We start from the raw sequence: 16,401 nt of genomic DNA, 5'->3' as shown, positions 1-16,401 counted from the left end.
ATTTACTTACAAATATTTATTAAACATCCAGTATGCACCGGACATTGTTCTAAGCCCAAGAAAAAGAGCAATGAAAAAAGGATAAAAAATCTCCAACATTCTAGTCTAGCAGGTGTCTAGTGGGATTGGGAAAGGAAGGAGAAGATAATAAATAAATTAGTATGTCAAGAAGTGACAGGACTAGGAGAAAAACAGAGCAGGAAAGAAGAATAAAAAGGTTGCAATTTTATAAAGGGTTGTCACAGAAGGCCTCTTCAAGAACATGTCAGCTATCTGAAAGAAGTGAGGGAACAAGCCACCTGGAAGAGCGAAGGCCCTAAGCAGAAACGTGCCTGGTGTGTCTGAAAAAGCACGAAGGGGAAGAGGACTGCAGGGTGGAGCAAGAAAGAAGGGAGAGTAGTAGGAAAGAAGATCGGGACATGACTGGAGAGAGGGAGGGGAAGGGCCATGACAAGAGGTCAAAGATAATACAGGGAGGGGCCGGTTAAATTTTGGCTTTTACTCTGAAAGAAAAGCAAACAAACAAAACCAAAAACCCACAGGAAAGCACCGGAGAACTCTTCTCAGTCTTACCTGTGCTTCTGCTTTTTGCTCAGAAGCAGCTGAGCCACAGAAGCACAAGTCTCAGCCTCTTTCACAGCATCTCTGAGTTTTCTAAAGAGATCATTCTCTGGGTACTTCCGATCCTCAGCATCTTCCAGCATTACTCGTAATTCAATCAAATCTGTAAAAACAAAGCTATATACTATGACAGACATAAAAAGCCATTTAAAAATACTCACCAACCTCTCTCAAGTTAGTCATCAATCTATTAGTGGAAACACTGCAGCTGTGAAAATCTCACCAATGCAATAAAAGCTTAAGAGCAGGTGCTCATTCCTAATCCTTACGGACAATTTCTCTCCAGGAAGATAATTCCTCTTTCTTAATTAACCTGTAGTGGCAGTCCACTGGTAACAATGGCTCCCCAAAATACGTATCTAACTGCAAGTTAGCTATCGTCCCATTTTATAGTAACTTTTTATATAAAAGAAAATTCTCAAATAGAAAACAAAATCTACAGTCAGTCAACCAACCCATTAGTCACAAATCTCATTATGAAACCTATAATTTTTCCTTAATGGAGGAAAAGCACATAGAACAAAACAAGGCCTCTTTCAATGTGACAATAATTTCAGTGTATGCACAAAAAAGGAGGAAACTTAACCTTTCTTGTGGTTGAAGTTGGCAGATAATGCTTCTGTAACACGGCTGACCCAAGTGTCATAGGACTGTGCCCTGACCTTCACACCATATAGCAGAGAAGGGAGGTCCTCTAATGGGTAGCGGTATCTAAACACAAAGAAAAACAAAACAAATAAACAAAAAACACAGAAATTAAAAACTTTGCAGAAACCAACAACTTGAAAATAAATTTTAAGTACAATCAGCTTAATACAATGACCAAGGGAATGGGGTCTTAAATCAAAGCCACCCACAGAGTTTTAATGCAGGGAAAGACAAGGAAGACATGAAATCAACTGATAAAAAAACTAACATTAGTTGCCAAGTGTAGGGCCAACTTTAAAGGACTGGTCCTCAGCAGGGAGGCAGAGAGACAAGGGAAAGTTACCAGCGCACACAGGGGAAAGGGGAACTACAAAGAACAGTGCACTTAGTTTTAAAAGAAGTAACAAGGTTTATAAGAAACTTGAGGATACCTAAGACATTTCTTCTGCATGGGGCAGGGGCACAGATCGGTTGGATGGTAGAGACACACAAGGCGCTCAGGATTACAGGAGCACGTGAGAGCAGAGAGAAAACACGTGGTTCTGCACGCTGAACACTGCCGCTCATCATCAGGAACAAGTTCAAACACTTCTTCTTCTGACATGAGGACACCCTGAAATACAATTCATGTCACCACATCAAGTCTTTCTAGGCTCTCAAGCATTAAAGAACTTAGTTATTACGTTTTTTTCTACAGGTAAACCTGACTTAAGATATAAACACGGGAGGTACAATGGCACATCATCAAAATACTTTCTAAAATTAATCATTCTTAATTTTTTTTAAATGGGAAAGACTAAACCTTGATGTGTAAGAATACACATCTGACTGATACAATTATTTTTCAAATGCAAGGAACTTATGACTACAAAGGTCATAGCAGTCATTCTGAGGGGAGGGAGGGAAGTCGTAATTGGGAGGTACTTTAGGGGTGGCTAACAAAGTTCTATTTCTTGACCAGAACTGTGATGACAACAAAGTTTACTATGTAACAATTCATGAAGCTATATATTTTGTTTCATATGATTTTGTCTTCTCCTTAGAACAAGAAAAAAATTAATTAAAAAAATTTTTTTGCCCTGAATACAGATATATTAGTAATCAATGATCCAAAAATAACACTAATACAAGCATACACAAAGATAAAGCAGTAAAAATTACTTAAACTATGCAAATCAAAATATAATCTACTTCAGCAAGACATCAAAAAGAAAGTTAATTAAATTCAGTGTGCCAGCTTAAGAAAATAAGAACATCTGAAGTGCATTTTATAAAGACTTCCATTCAATACACAAGGGTTCTCTTTAGAGTTACTACTTGCTTGAGCAAGGTACTTAAAAACCTAATTCCACTACGAAAGCAAACTTTTCACTTACCGATGGTAAAAACCCAATAATTTATTCACTGGCAGACACAATTCAGCTCTTGCAACACGGATCTTGTTTTCGATATTAGTTTTAATCTGTATGTCTCTTAACTATACTCTCATATCGTCCCATTTCTCATATTAGCATTTAATATTTGCTTTAAAAATTATTTCATGTAAAAATGGTTCCAAAATGCACTGCAGGTATTTCTTAGTTTACAAGAATTCACACAGCTTCAGAACAACTGGCAAACAGGACATTAATACATCAAGAAATCTGGGGCACCTGGGTGGCTCAGTCAGTTAAGTCAGCTTGGGATTCTCCCTCTCTCTGACCCTCCCTCCATACAGTCGCTTTCCTTCTCTCTCTCTCACTCTCACTCTCTCTCTCTCCCTGTCTCAAATAAATTTTACACCATATCTTAAAGTATGCTCCAGGAACCCCTAGCCCTAGAAGATACTCTGCAAAAAAACTAAATAAATTGTCTACAGGGTAAATGCTATGTATTACTATATCCCTCCCAATTTAAGACATTAACAATGAACACCAGCATATCATAGAAGTTTTACAGTAAGGAATCATTTATTATTTCTTTATCCCCAATTAATTTTTTCTTAATCTACCACCTCCCAAGCTTTTCTATCACAGAACAATTTTTCCTTGTAATGCTAATATTATATAGTTCAGAAAATTATAAATTATTAGGAGGGAATAGAGAGAAGAAAAAAGAAATACAAACTAAAAGCTATTTGAAATAAGCAAGCTGTGGGACGCCTGGGTGGCTCAGTCGTTAAGCATCTGCCTTTGGCTCAGGGAGTGATCCCGGCGTTCTGGGATCTAGCCCCACATCAGGCTCCTCTGCTGGGAGCCTGCTTCTTCCTCTCCCACTCCCCTTGCTTGTGTTACCTCTCTCGCTGGCTGTCTCTCTGTCAAATAAATAAATAAAATCTTAAAAAAATAAGCAAGGTGAGAAAATTAAGGAATGGAACTGGATGATAGCAGTAAAGGAAAAAAGGGGGGAGTAGAAGTGATGAGAAACATTGCCATAATAAACAAACAAATAAAAACTTCAAGCCAGAGAGCAGATGACTATGAAAGAGACAGATGAGTCAAGGATCACATTAAGTTTTTAAATAATGATCCTGATACTGGCAATAAGTAAAGTGGTTTGTGAAAGGGTAGATGGAGAGGAGATGATATTCTATCTCAGATGCTCAAAGTGAGATGAAAAAAAGCTAAAGAGAAACATACGGCAATCCCAAGGAGACCTGGATTACAAACGGGTGACTGCACATGACACCTCTTTCAGAGTGACAATAATTCCTGTGTTTGCACAGACTAGGAGGAAACATCAAGACCTGAGAAATGAAACCACAAGGTAACAGCTGAAAGAGAGGTAAAATCCTAAGAAAGGCTAAGAATTCCTCGAAAGGTAGCACAAAAGGAAAAAAATAGAAAATAAAGGCTGCACCCTGCAAACACTAGCAATTGAAGATGAGGAAAATAATTAAAAGTGACTGGCAAGGGGCGCCTGGGTGGCTCAGCTGGTTGAGAGGCTGACTCTTGGTTTCAACTCAGGTCACGATCTCAGGGTCCTGGGATGGAGCCCCAAGTCGGGCTCCATGCTCAGCAGGGAGTCTGCTTGTGGATTCTCTCTCTCCCTTTCCCTGTCCCTCCCCCAGCTCACTTTCTTTCTGTCTCTCTCTCTCTAACATCAATCAAACAAACTTTTTTTAAAAAGTGACTGGGAAATGTTACCAGATGCTGAAGGAACAGTAGAGTGAGTGTTAGGGAAAGGAACAAAGAAACAAAATATAGTGCAACAAAGAGGTCATGGGGATAAAAGACAAAAAACAATTAGACTTGGCAATAAAGTCACTAGCAAATTCTGAGAGTTTCAAAATGACAGTGACAATGAAGGGATAAAAAGGAAATGAGGGCACTGTTCACAGAAAAACCACTCAAGAAGTTTTTTGGAAGGAAAAAAATGAAAACTTTCTTCAAGATAGGAAAGACAAGTGTACAATATGCAAAGAAAGGGTAGAGATTAGCGTCTCAAGGGCACAGGGAGAAGTTAATAGGAAAACAGTCCTCGGAGAAATGTGATCAAAGGATAAATAAAATGATCAATAGATGTGATATTCAAATTATTGTAGAACAAGGAAAAGCAATGCCCCATTAATAACACAGGTTAAACCTGAAATGAGACCATACCACAAAAACTGACTTCATGAGTATCTACCAATGTACAGGCAGACCTTGGAGATATTGTGGGTTTGATTCCAGACCACAATAACAAAGAGTATCATAATTAAACAAGTCAAATGAACTTTCTGGTTTCTTAGCACATATAAAAGTTATATTTACCCTACACTGTAGCCTATTAAATGTGCAATAGTATTATATCTAAAAAGCAATGTATATACCTTAATTAAAAAATACTTTATTGCTAAAAAATGCTCAACATCATCTGAGCTTTTCACTGCTGGAGGGTCTTGTTTTCATGTTGACCAGGCTGCTGACTGATCAGAGGGTGGCTGCTGAAGGTTGGGGTGGCTGGGGCAATTTCTTAAAATAAAACAATGGAGTCTGGGGCGTCTGGCTGGCTCAGTTGGTAGAGCACATGACTCTGGATTTCAGGGTCATGAGTTCAAGCCCCAAAGACGGTGTGGAGCCTACTTAAAACAACAATAACAACAACAACAACAACAATGGAGTCTGCCACATCAATTGTCTCTTTCTTTCACATGTGATTTCTCTGAAGCATACAATGCTTCTTTGATAGCATTTCACCCACAATTGGAACTTCTTTCAAATTTGGAGTCAATCCTCTCAAACCCTGCCACTGCTTTATTCACTAAGTTTATGTAATACTCTAAATTCTTTGTCTTCATTTTTGTAGTCTTCACAGCATCTTCACCAGCAGATTTCATCTCAAGAAACCACTTTCTCTGCTTATCCCTAAGAAGCAACTCCTCATCTGCTCAAGTTTTATCCTGAGTTTGTACCAATTTAGTCCCACCTTCAGGCTCCACTTCTAATTCGAGTTCTGCTATTTCGACCCCATCTGCAGTTACTTCCTCCACTGAAGTCCTGAACACCTCAAAGTCATCCATGCCATGATTGCAATCAACTTCTTCCAAACTCCTGTTCATGTTGATATTTAGACCTAGTTCCAACTATCACGGATGTTCTTAATGGCATCTAGAATAGTGAACCTTTTCCGGAAGGTTTTTCATTTACTCTCCCTAGATCCATCAGCAGAGTCACTATCCATGGCAGCTATGGCCTTACAAAATATATTTCTTAAATAGTAAGATTTGAAAGTCGAATGACTTCTTGATCCATGGGCTACAGAATGTTCACAGCATGAAAACAACATTCATTTTGTTGCACATCTCCATCAGAGCTCTTAGGTGACCAGGTGCATTGTTAATGAACAGTCATATTTTGAAAGGATCTTTTTCTCTGCAGAGTGGGTCCAAACCATTTGTAAACAGATGTGCTGTCATCCAGGCTTTGTTGTTCCAGTTACAGAACACAGAGTATACTTCCATAATTCTTAAGGACAGTGATTTGCAGAATGATAAATGAGCACTGGCTTCAACTTAAAGTCATCAGCTGTATTAGTCCCTAACAAGAGAGTCAGCCCTTTGAAACTTTGAAGCCAGGCATTAACTTCTCTCTAGCTATCAAAGTCCTAGATGGCATCTTCTTCCAATAGAAGGCAGTTTCGTCAACACTGAAAATCTGTACTTAGTGTAGCCACCTTCACCGATGATTTTAACTAGTTCTTCTGGATAACCTGCTGCAGCTTCTGTATTAACACCTGCTGTTTCATCTTGCATTTCTGTGGTACGGAGATGACTACTTTCCTTAAACTTCATGAACCAACCTCTGCTAGCTTCAAACTTCTGCAGCTTCCTTACCTCTCTCAGCCTACATAAAACTGGGGAGTTGGGGCCTTGCAATGGATTAGGCCTTGGCATAAAGAAATGTTGTGGATGGTTCCATCTTGTATCCAGATCACTAAAACTTGCAGCATATCAGCAATAAGGCTCTTTTAAGTTTCTTATTGTTCATGTGTTCACTAGAGTAGTATTTTTTTTTTTTTTTTTTTTTTTTTGGGGTGTTTTTTTTAGTATTTTTAAGTTCCTTCAAGAACTATTCCTTTGCATTCACACCATGGCTAACTCTCTGGCATAAGAAGCCTAGCTTTTGACCTATCTAGGCTTTCTGCATGCCTTCCTCACTAACCTTAATCATTTCTAGTTTCTGATCTGAAGTGAGAGATACGTGACTCTTCCTTCTGCTTGAACACTTAACAGGCTATTGTAGGGTTAATTGGCCTAATTTCAATATCATTGTGTCTCAAAGAAGCCTGACAGACACACAAAGAGAAATGAGGAAACCGCCAGTTGGCAGAACAGGCAGAATATACTCAACATTTATGTATTAAGTTCACTGTCAGGTCGTGGAACCCAAAACAATGACAACAGTAACATCAAAGATCACTCATCAAAATGACCATAACAATTATAATAACAAAAAAGTCTGACCAATTAAAAAATGGGAAGGGGCGCCTGCGTGGCTCAGTTGGTTAAGCATCCGACTCCTGATCTCAGCTCAGGTCTTGATCTCAGGGTCGTGAGTTAAAGCCCCACGTTGGGCTCCACGATGGATGTGGAGCCTATTTAAAAAAAAAAGAAAGGGCAGAAGACATGAACAGACATTTCTCCATAGACATCCAGATGGCAAAGAGACACATGAAAAGATGCTCAACATCACCCATCAGAGAAACGCAAATCAATGAGGTTTTGTGCCTATTAGAATGATTAAAATAAAAAATACAAGAAACAAGTGTTGGCAAGGATGTGGAGAAAAAGGAACCCTTGTGCACTGCTAGTGGAAATGAAAACTGGTGCAGCCATTGTGGAAAACATATGGAGGTTCCTCAAAAAATTAAAGAATCACCATATGATTCAGGAATTGCACTACTGGGTAATTACCCAAAGAATATGAAAACACTAATTTGAAAAGATATATGCACCCTCATGTTTATTACAGCATTATTTACAATAGCCAAATTATGGAAGCAACTCGAGGGTTCACTGATAGATGAATGGATAAAGATGTGGTATAAATACAGTGGAATATTATTCATCCATAAAAAAGAATGAAAACTTGACATTTGCAACAAATGGATGGATCTAGAGGATATAATTCTAAGTAATACAAATCAGAGAAAGACAAATATCATCTGATTTCACTCATATGTGGAATTTAAGAAACAAAATGAAAAAGACAAACACAAAAAAACAAGACTCTATTAAGGGTATTCCACTTTCTTTTTTTAAGTAAGCTTTACACCCAACATGGGGCTCAAGCTCATGACCCTGAGATGAAGAGTCACCGACTGAGCCAGCCACGTGCCCCAGATTCTATTAAATACAGAGAATAAACTGGTGGTTACCAGAAGGGAGGTGGGTGGGGGGATAGATGAAATAGGTAGAGGGGATTAAGAGTACACTTATTGTGATGAGCACTGAGTAATATACAGAATTGCTGAATCACTATATTGTACACCTGGAAACTTACAAAACACTGTATACTATATGACAATTAAAAATGAACAAAATAAATAAATGAAATAAAATAAAAAGTCTGAAATATTGTGAGAATTACTAAATGTGACACAGAGACACAAAGTGAGCAAATGCTGTTTGAAAAATGGGGCCAATAAACCTGCTCAATGCAAGGTTGCCACAAACCTTCAATTTGTAAAAAACACAATATATATGAAACACAATAAAGCAAAGGCACATTAAAATGAAATTAAATTTCAAGCTTCAAAAGACAGACACCAGGCAATGGAAAAGGAATTCCCTTTTTTTTTTTTTAAGACTTTATTTTTAAGTAATCTCTACACCCAACATGGGGCTCTAATTCACAATCCCCAAATCAAGAGTTGCATTCTACTGACTGAGCCAGCCAGGGACCCCAAGGAATTCCATTTTAAATAAACATATATAAAATGAATAACCTAAGTTTCCACTTTAGGAAACTAGACAAAGAAGATCAAATTAAATCCAAAGTAAGCAGAAGAGGGGCACGGCGCCTGGGTGGCTCAGTTGGTTAAGCATTCAACTCCTGATCTGAGCGCAGGTCATGATCTCAGGGTCGTGAGATCAAGCCCTGCATTGGGCTCTGTGCTCAGCGTGTAGTCTGCTTGAGATTCTCTACCTCTTCCCCTCCCTCCACTTGCTCACTCTCTCTCTCTCTCTAAAATAAATAAGTAAAATCTTAAAAAAAAAAAAAGAATTAAAGCAGAAATCAGTGAAATTAAAAACAGGAAATCAATAGAGAAAAATCAATAAAACCAAAAACTGGTCCTAAGAAAAGTTCAATGATACTGATAAGCCTCTAGCTGGGCTAACTAAAAAAAACAAATAAAAAACAACAACAAAAAAACAGACACAAATTACTAAAATCAGAAGTGAAAAAGGGGACATCACTAAAGATCCCATGGACATTGAAAGGATAGCATTAAGAATACTATAAACAACTCTATACCCACAAATTTCATAACCAGATGAAATGGACCAACTCCTGGAAAGACAATCCATCAAAATTCACACACACACAATCCGAATAGCTCTATACATCTACTGAGAAAATCCAATCAATAATTAATAACCTTCCAAAACAAAAAGCACCAGACCCAAATGGGTTCATTGGTGAATTCTACCAAATATTTATGGAAGAAATTATACCAAGTCTCTATGATCTCTTTCCAAGGACAGAAGCAGAGAAAACACTTAACTCATTCTATGAGGCCACCGTTACCCTGCTACCAAAACCACTACAGGCCAATATCTCTCATGAACATAGATGCAAAAATCTTCAACAAAACTAGCAAGTTGAATCCCACAATATATAAGAATTACATGACAAAATCAAGTGGAATTCACCCCAAGTATGCAACAATTAGAACTTCTTTCAAACTTGGAGTCAATCCTCCCAAACCCTGCCACCTGATTATATCAATAGATGCAGAAAAAGCATTTGACACCCATTCTTGATAAATTTTTCTACTAAGATCAGGTTCAAGACAAGAATGTCCCCTCCCACCACTCCTTTTCAACAGGAAGGCCTAGCTAATACAATAAGACAAGAACAGGAAATAAAAAGGATACATATTGGGAAGGAAGAAACCAAACCATCTTTGTTTATGGATCATAAGATCATCCACGCAGAAAATCTGAAAGAACTGACAAAAACACTCTTGGAACTAATAAGCAATAAGAGCAAGGTTACACAGGATTCAAGCTTGGTATATAATTCAATCTCTTTCCTATATACCAGTAACAAACAAGTGGAATTTGAAATTAAAAACAAATTACTATTTATATTAGCACTCTCCAAAAATGAAATACTTAGGTTTCTAACAAAACATGTGCAAGAAAGAAAACTACAGAACTCCTTGAACAAAATCAAAGAGCTAAATAAATGGAGAAGTGTTCCATGTTCATGGATGGAGGTATTCCATGTTCAGTGCTGTCAAGATGTCAGTTCTTCCCAACTTAATCTATAAATCTAGTACAATCAAAATAAAAATCCCTGCAAGTTATTTTATGGATATCAACAAAGTATTCTTAAGTTTATATGGTAAGATAAAACACTCATAATAGTCAGCTCAATACTGCAGAAGAACAAAGTCAAAAGACTAACACTAACTGACTTCAAGACTTACTATAAATTATACACCTGAAACTAAAGTAAGCTATGTGTCAACTGTACTCAAATAAAAAATAAATAAAATTTTTAAAACAGTATAAACCTACAGAAGTAATGAAGACTATGTGGTATTACAAAAGAATAGAGAAATCAATCAATGGGACACAACAGAGGATGCAGAAACAAACTCACATAAATACAGTCAACTGATCTTTCACAAAGAAGGCAATACAATGGAGCAAAGACAGTCTTTTCAATAAATGGTGCTGGAACAACTGGACATTCACATGAAAAAAGTGAAAGGCAATGTGAAAAGACAACACACTGTATGATTTCAACTATATGACATAAAGGCAAAACTATAGAAATAGTAAAAAGATCAGTATTTGCCAGTGGAAGTAGGGTAGTGATGAACAGGTGAAACACAGAGTAATTTTAGTGAAGTGGAAATACTCTGTATGATACTTAATGATGGATACATGTCATTATATATTCATCCAAACACACAAAATATACACCAAGAGTGAAGCATAACATAAACTATGGACTTTGGGTGATTATGATATGTCAATGCAGGTTTATCAATTATAACAAATGTACCACTCTAGCAGATGTTGATAATGTAGAAGGCATTACATGTGTGGGAATGGAAGATATATGGGAAATCTCTGTACCCTACCCTTTCCCTCGTTTTGCTGTGAACTTTCAACTACTCTGAAAAGACAGTCTTATTAAAAAAAATAATAAAATAAGAAAGCTAATAAAAAATAAGCAAACAATCAAAGAAAACTTTTAAGAATACAGGTATAACACGTGAATATTAACTATATCAGGTCATACATTCACTTACCTGAAAGAAATTTTTTAAAAAAGCAAAAACAAGATTCACTTGTCTCTTGTTGTTTTTTTTAATAAAGATTTTTTTTATTTATTTAAGAGAGAGAGAGCATGAGCAGGGCGGAGGGACAGAGGGAGAAGCAGACTCCCTTCTGAGCAGGGAGCCCTCAGTGGGGCTTGATTCCAGAACCCTGAGAGATCATGACCTGAGCCAAAGGCAGACACTTAACTGACTCAACCACCCAGGTGTCCCTCTTGTTTCTGATCACAGGTAATTCAAACTAGAAAAAGAAATGTGACCATTAGTAAAAATTCTTATTTCCAAGTTAACATAAATTCTTAAAAATAATTAGCTTATAATAATATTTCATCATTTGTAATATGTATAGCTTTATACAGCTTTATATAGCCTTACATAGCTATACATAGTTTTGGTTTAAAGATTTTTTTTCCCCATTTATGCCCATAAAAAGAGTGATGAAATCGATTTTTCTTTTACTTTTCATATCCAAATCGCTATCCACTACAGTATTGTTCTTCAGCTAAAACCTATATTCGTTTTCTTAAAACTCTTTAAATCTAACTTAATATATAAAGAACCCATTATTTGAAATTCTTTCAAAATAGACACAACGTACTTAATTTTGTGATTATATAAACTTTTCTAACTAAAAATGGTGCTTTCAAGAAAATTCTGATTTTACTGAGAGGAAACAAGGCTTCTGTTAAATTCTACCACTTGGGATATGTCAAAAAATAAAGTGTCTTCTCAACCTACCAACTGTTCTTGTTATTCTTGGTTACTTGGTTATTGAGTTAGCTAAACCAATTAAGCCAAAACAGGAAATCTCAAATTAGTATTCTCATAAGTGGGCTTGAAATCATAAGTGACATATGCAAGAAAATAAACTTTGACCCATACCTCATTCCACATACAAAAATTAACTTGAAATAGACCATACACATAAATGTATGCGCTAAAACTAAAACATTTCTGGAAAGCATAGGAGATAATCTTTGTTATCCTGAGTTAAGCAAAGATTTCTTAGATATAGCCAAAAGCACAGGCCATAAAAGAAAAAATTGATAAACCAAAGAAATTCCTGTTCTTCAAAAAAATACTATTACATAAAGGAAAAGACAAGCCACAGACTGGAAGAAAATATTTTCAAATCACCTATCTGGTAAAGAATTTGTATCTAAACTAACTAAAGAACTCTCAAAATTTCAGTAACAGCCCAAGTTTTAAAAGTTGGGCAAAAGATTTGAACAGAATCTTCCCTCAAAGATATATATACAGCAAATAAGCACCTAGAAGGTACCCAACATCATTAGTCATTAAAATTAAAGTCATGGTGAACTACCACAACAAACCTATTAGAATATCTAAAATTGGGACACCTGGGTGGCTCAGTTGGTTAAGTGTCTGCCTTCAACTCAGGTCATGATCCAGGGGTCCTGGGATCGAGTCCTGCATCAGGCTCCCTGCTCTTGGGGAGCCTGCTTCTCTCTCTCCCTCTGCCTCTCTTCTAGCTTGTGCGCTCTCTCTCACTCACTCTCTCTCTCCAATAAGTGCATAAAATCTTAAAAAAAAAAAAGAATACCTAAAGTTAAAATTCCAAATGTCAGTGAAACTGCAGGTCAAGTGGAACTCTCATATTCCTGGCAGAACTGTAAAAACTGTTTTAGAATACAGTTTGGCAGTTTTTAGAAAAAATTAAACATACATCATATAACCCAGCCATTCCAGTCCTAGTATTTATCCAAGAGAAATCAAAGTATATGTCAACATAGAAAGTTGTTCAGAAATGTCCACAGCAGCTTAATTCATAACAGGCAAAAGTTAAAAACAATTAAAATGTCCATTCATAAGTGAAGAGATAAACTGTGGTATATCCACACAATAGATACTTGGCAACTACTTGACAATTAAAAAGAATAAACAATTAATACATGGAAAAACATAAATGAATCTCTAAGTAATTATGTTAAGTAAAAGACACTAAGCAAAAAGTATAAACAGTATGACTCAATTTAAATAAGACATTTTTTTACAAAGGCACACTAAAGAAAGCCAATTGGTGTTTTCCTGGAAGGGGTGGAGTGGGAGTAGTGAAGAGGGGGAATGGGACAAGAAAGGAGGATCATAAAGGGGCACAAGAAAACTTCTGAAGGTGGTATGTTCATTATCTTGATTGTGACAAAGGTTTAGTTTATTCCAAGCATTCAAAATCCCAACACTTGTGGGGAGGGTATGGCCAACCCACTGCCCAGCCACCACCATTATAAAGAATTCCATCAGAAATTCAACTGGCTTCCAAACTGGGGAGGGGGGGGAAGAAAAAAAAAATCCCAACACTTGGTTATTCAGTACTTCCTACTCATTAAATTACTTAGAGGAAAAAAACAAAAACAAAAAAACCAGATCAATCCACTCTGACAGCTGGAATCACCAGAAACACAACTTTTATTTAATTTCAAAGCTCAGAGAAAAGGATTTGAACTTTCTTATTTAAAGAAATACTACATATAGAAGATTTAAAAAATAAATATATACCTAAGAAATTCTATATGACACAATTCCATTTTTTAAAATCTAGAGGTGACATAAAGATTCCTAAAACTTTTCAGTTTGTAGAACCCAAAATAGCAAGTATAAAAATATACTTTCTCCAGGGTGCCTGGTGGCACAGTCGGTTAAGCACCCAACTCTTGACTCAGGTCTTGATCTCACGTCAGGTCTTGATCAGATCAAGACCCGTATCAGGCTCCACGCTCAGCAGCAGAGTGTACCTGAGATTCTCTAACCCTCTCCCTCTGCCCCTCCCCATCATGTGCTCACTCTCTCTCTAAAATAAATAAATCTTTAAACACACACACACACACACACACACCCCTTCTCCAAACTTGTGATTTTTGTGTTCAACTTCTAAAGGAATCAAAGATGAAATGGATTCTTTCTACAGGTTCAGTTTTTGTATATTCCATGAGCAGTGTCAAATACAGAAAATGTGTTCCACAAACTCACCATTTGTACAACAGACTCCCTTAATCTTGTCTCTTCTTCAGTCATGAGAGTCAATTCTTTGCATACCATGGCAGCCAGTCCCACATCTAAGCATTCTGGATCTGCTGCCATCTTGAAAATGAGTTCTTCATGTGAAAAGACACAATGGCGCCTTAGCCGTCGGTAATGATTGACACACTGACGTCCAATGGGCAACTGTAAACAAGATTCTCAAATTAAATTACTTGCCTGTAACATATTCCAGAACAAAACCACTATTTAGCCTACAGATCCTCTGTTTTATTATTAAAAAAAAAAAAAGGCAGAATAACAAATTCCATTTGAACATAAGAGGAACTGTAAATATTAAATCTTTATGACCCAGCAGNNNNTTTCAAAGGCCTTCCCACTGAAAATTTCCATAATTTGAGATGCTAAGCTTCTAGCCTAAGCTACTGATTTTCTACTCGTTATGTACAAGAAGTACAAGTTCCTTGATATTTAAATGAGGCAGCAAACTCTTTTAGATCACTTTGACATAAGCTGCCTTTAAAGAGAAAAGAAAAAACATTAAGGTAATAAAGGTTAAAAGGGCATATCCAGCAAGGAAGTTTCCACAGACCAAAAAGCAGAGATGTTATTAAAAGTTAAAAAAAAAGAAAAGAAAAGAAAAGAAAAGAAAAGGAAAGAAAGAAAGAAAGAAAGAAAGAAAGAAAGAAAGAAAGAAAGAAAAGGGGAGAAAAAAAGCACTTCAGCAATTCACATTAACTGACTTTTAAGAATCAAAGCAAAAGCTGATTTACATTTTAGCATCTAGAAATTCTTTTAAAAAATCAGTCTGACCTAAAGAAAATCCAAGTGAAATCATGAGATTATACACCTTATTCTCCCTAAATGAATAAACAAATCACCAGATGATCACTTTTCATAAATCATCAGATACACCCTTTAAGATAAAGTCTGAAAATTTCTTTAACCATCAAGATTTAAGCCAAATTATGATACTAGTCATATTATATAGGCATACCTTGGAGATACTGTGGGTTTGGTTCCAGACCACCATAAATAAAGTATCACAAAAAAGTGAGCAAAATGACTGATTTGGTTTTCCAGTGCATATAAAAGTTATGTTTACATTATACTGTAGTCTATATAGTGTGCAAAAGCCTTATGTCTAAAAAAACAATGTACACAACTTAATTCAAAAATACTTTCTTGTTAAAAAATGCTAACCACTACCAGAGCTTTCAGCAAGTCATAATTACTAATCATAGATCACAATAACAAATAATAACAAAGAAGTTTGAAATATTGCCAGAATTCCCAAAATGTGACACAAAGACATGAAGTGAATAAATGCTATTGGAAAAATGGTGTCAATAGACTTGCTGTCTTGACAAAGGGTTGCCACAAGCCCTCAATTTGTAAAAGATGCAGTATGTGTGGAGTTCAATAAAGCAAAGTGCAATAAAACAAGGTAAGCCTATACATACAAACACACACATATACACACACACACACACTTCTTCCATCCCTTCTCCCTCCTTTCTCTCTCTCTTTCCCCAACTTCTGTCCTCCTGTCCAGTGGGAAAACTTGGGTAGTTTAAATGGGAGTTTTAGTTTATATTTAAAAACTATGATATAAAAGAGAAAAAATAAGAAAATGGACCTTTAAGAGCCTTTAAGAAATCACCTCCATTTTGAGAAAGGCAGAAGACAATCACAGGACTCACATTTTGAGAATGTAAGACTATCTCTATATCAAGCAGTATTTCCATACCCTTTTTTTTTTAAAGATTTTATTTATTTGACAGAGACAGAGACAGCCAGCTGAGAGAGGGAACACAAGCACAGGGAGTGGGAGAGGAAGAAGCAGGCTCATAGCAGAAGAGCCTGATGTGAGGCTCGATCCCAGATCGCCGGGATCACGCCCCGAGCCGAAGGCAGACGCCCAACCGCTGTGCCACCCAGGCGCCCCCCCATACCCTTTTTTTAAGTAGGCTCCATGCCCAGTGTGGAGACCAATGCAGGACTTGAACTCATGACCCTGAGATCATGACCTGAGCCAAGAGCAAGAGTCGGATGCTTAACTGACTGAGCCACCCAGCACCCCTACATACTCTTTTAAAGAAACAAACTCTCCAAAGAAAACAATGATACTGAATTTACAATTAGCGATTATCT

The 16,401-nt window shown here is 36.8% G+C and overlaps 1 protein-coding gene across 1 annotated transcript in view; it reads right to left on the bottom strand.

Annotated features, from left to right (window-relative positions):
• KDM5A (lysine demethylase 5A) overlaps positions 1-16,401 on the bottom strand; it is a 99,426-nt gene that overhangs the window by 44,054 nt on the left and 38,971 nt on the right. The window contains exons 14-17 of the mRNA XM_008704845.2: positions 14,239-14,433; positions 1,701-1,882; positions 1,208-1,332; positions 574-724 (exon numbers count right to left, since the gene is read on the bottom strand). Coding sequence (XP_008703067.1) covers positions 574-724; positions 1,208-1,332; positions 1,701-1,882; positions 14,239-14,433 — 653 coding nt within the window. The remainder of the gene's footprint in view (positions 1-573; positions 725-1,207; positions 1,333-1,700; positions 1,883-14,238; positions 14,434-16,401) is intronic.

This window comes from Ursus maritimus, unplaced genomic scaffold, assembly GCF_017311325.1.
Source record: "Ursus maritimus isolate PB19 unplaced genomic scaffold, ASM1731132v1 scaffold_26, whole genome shotgun sequence".
NCBI classification, from domain to species: domain Eukaryota; kingdom Metazoa; phylum Chordata; class Mammalia; order Carnivora; family Ursidae; genus Ursus; species Ursus maritimus.
The sequence above is the reverse complement of the archived record's forward strand: the minus strand, read 5'-3'. Positions and strand labels throughout refer to the sequence as shown.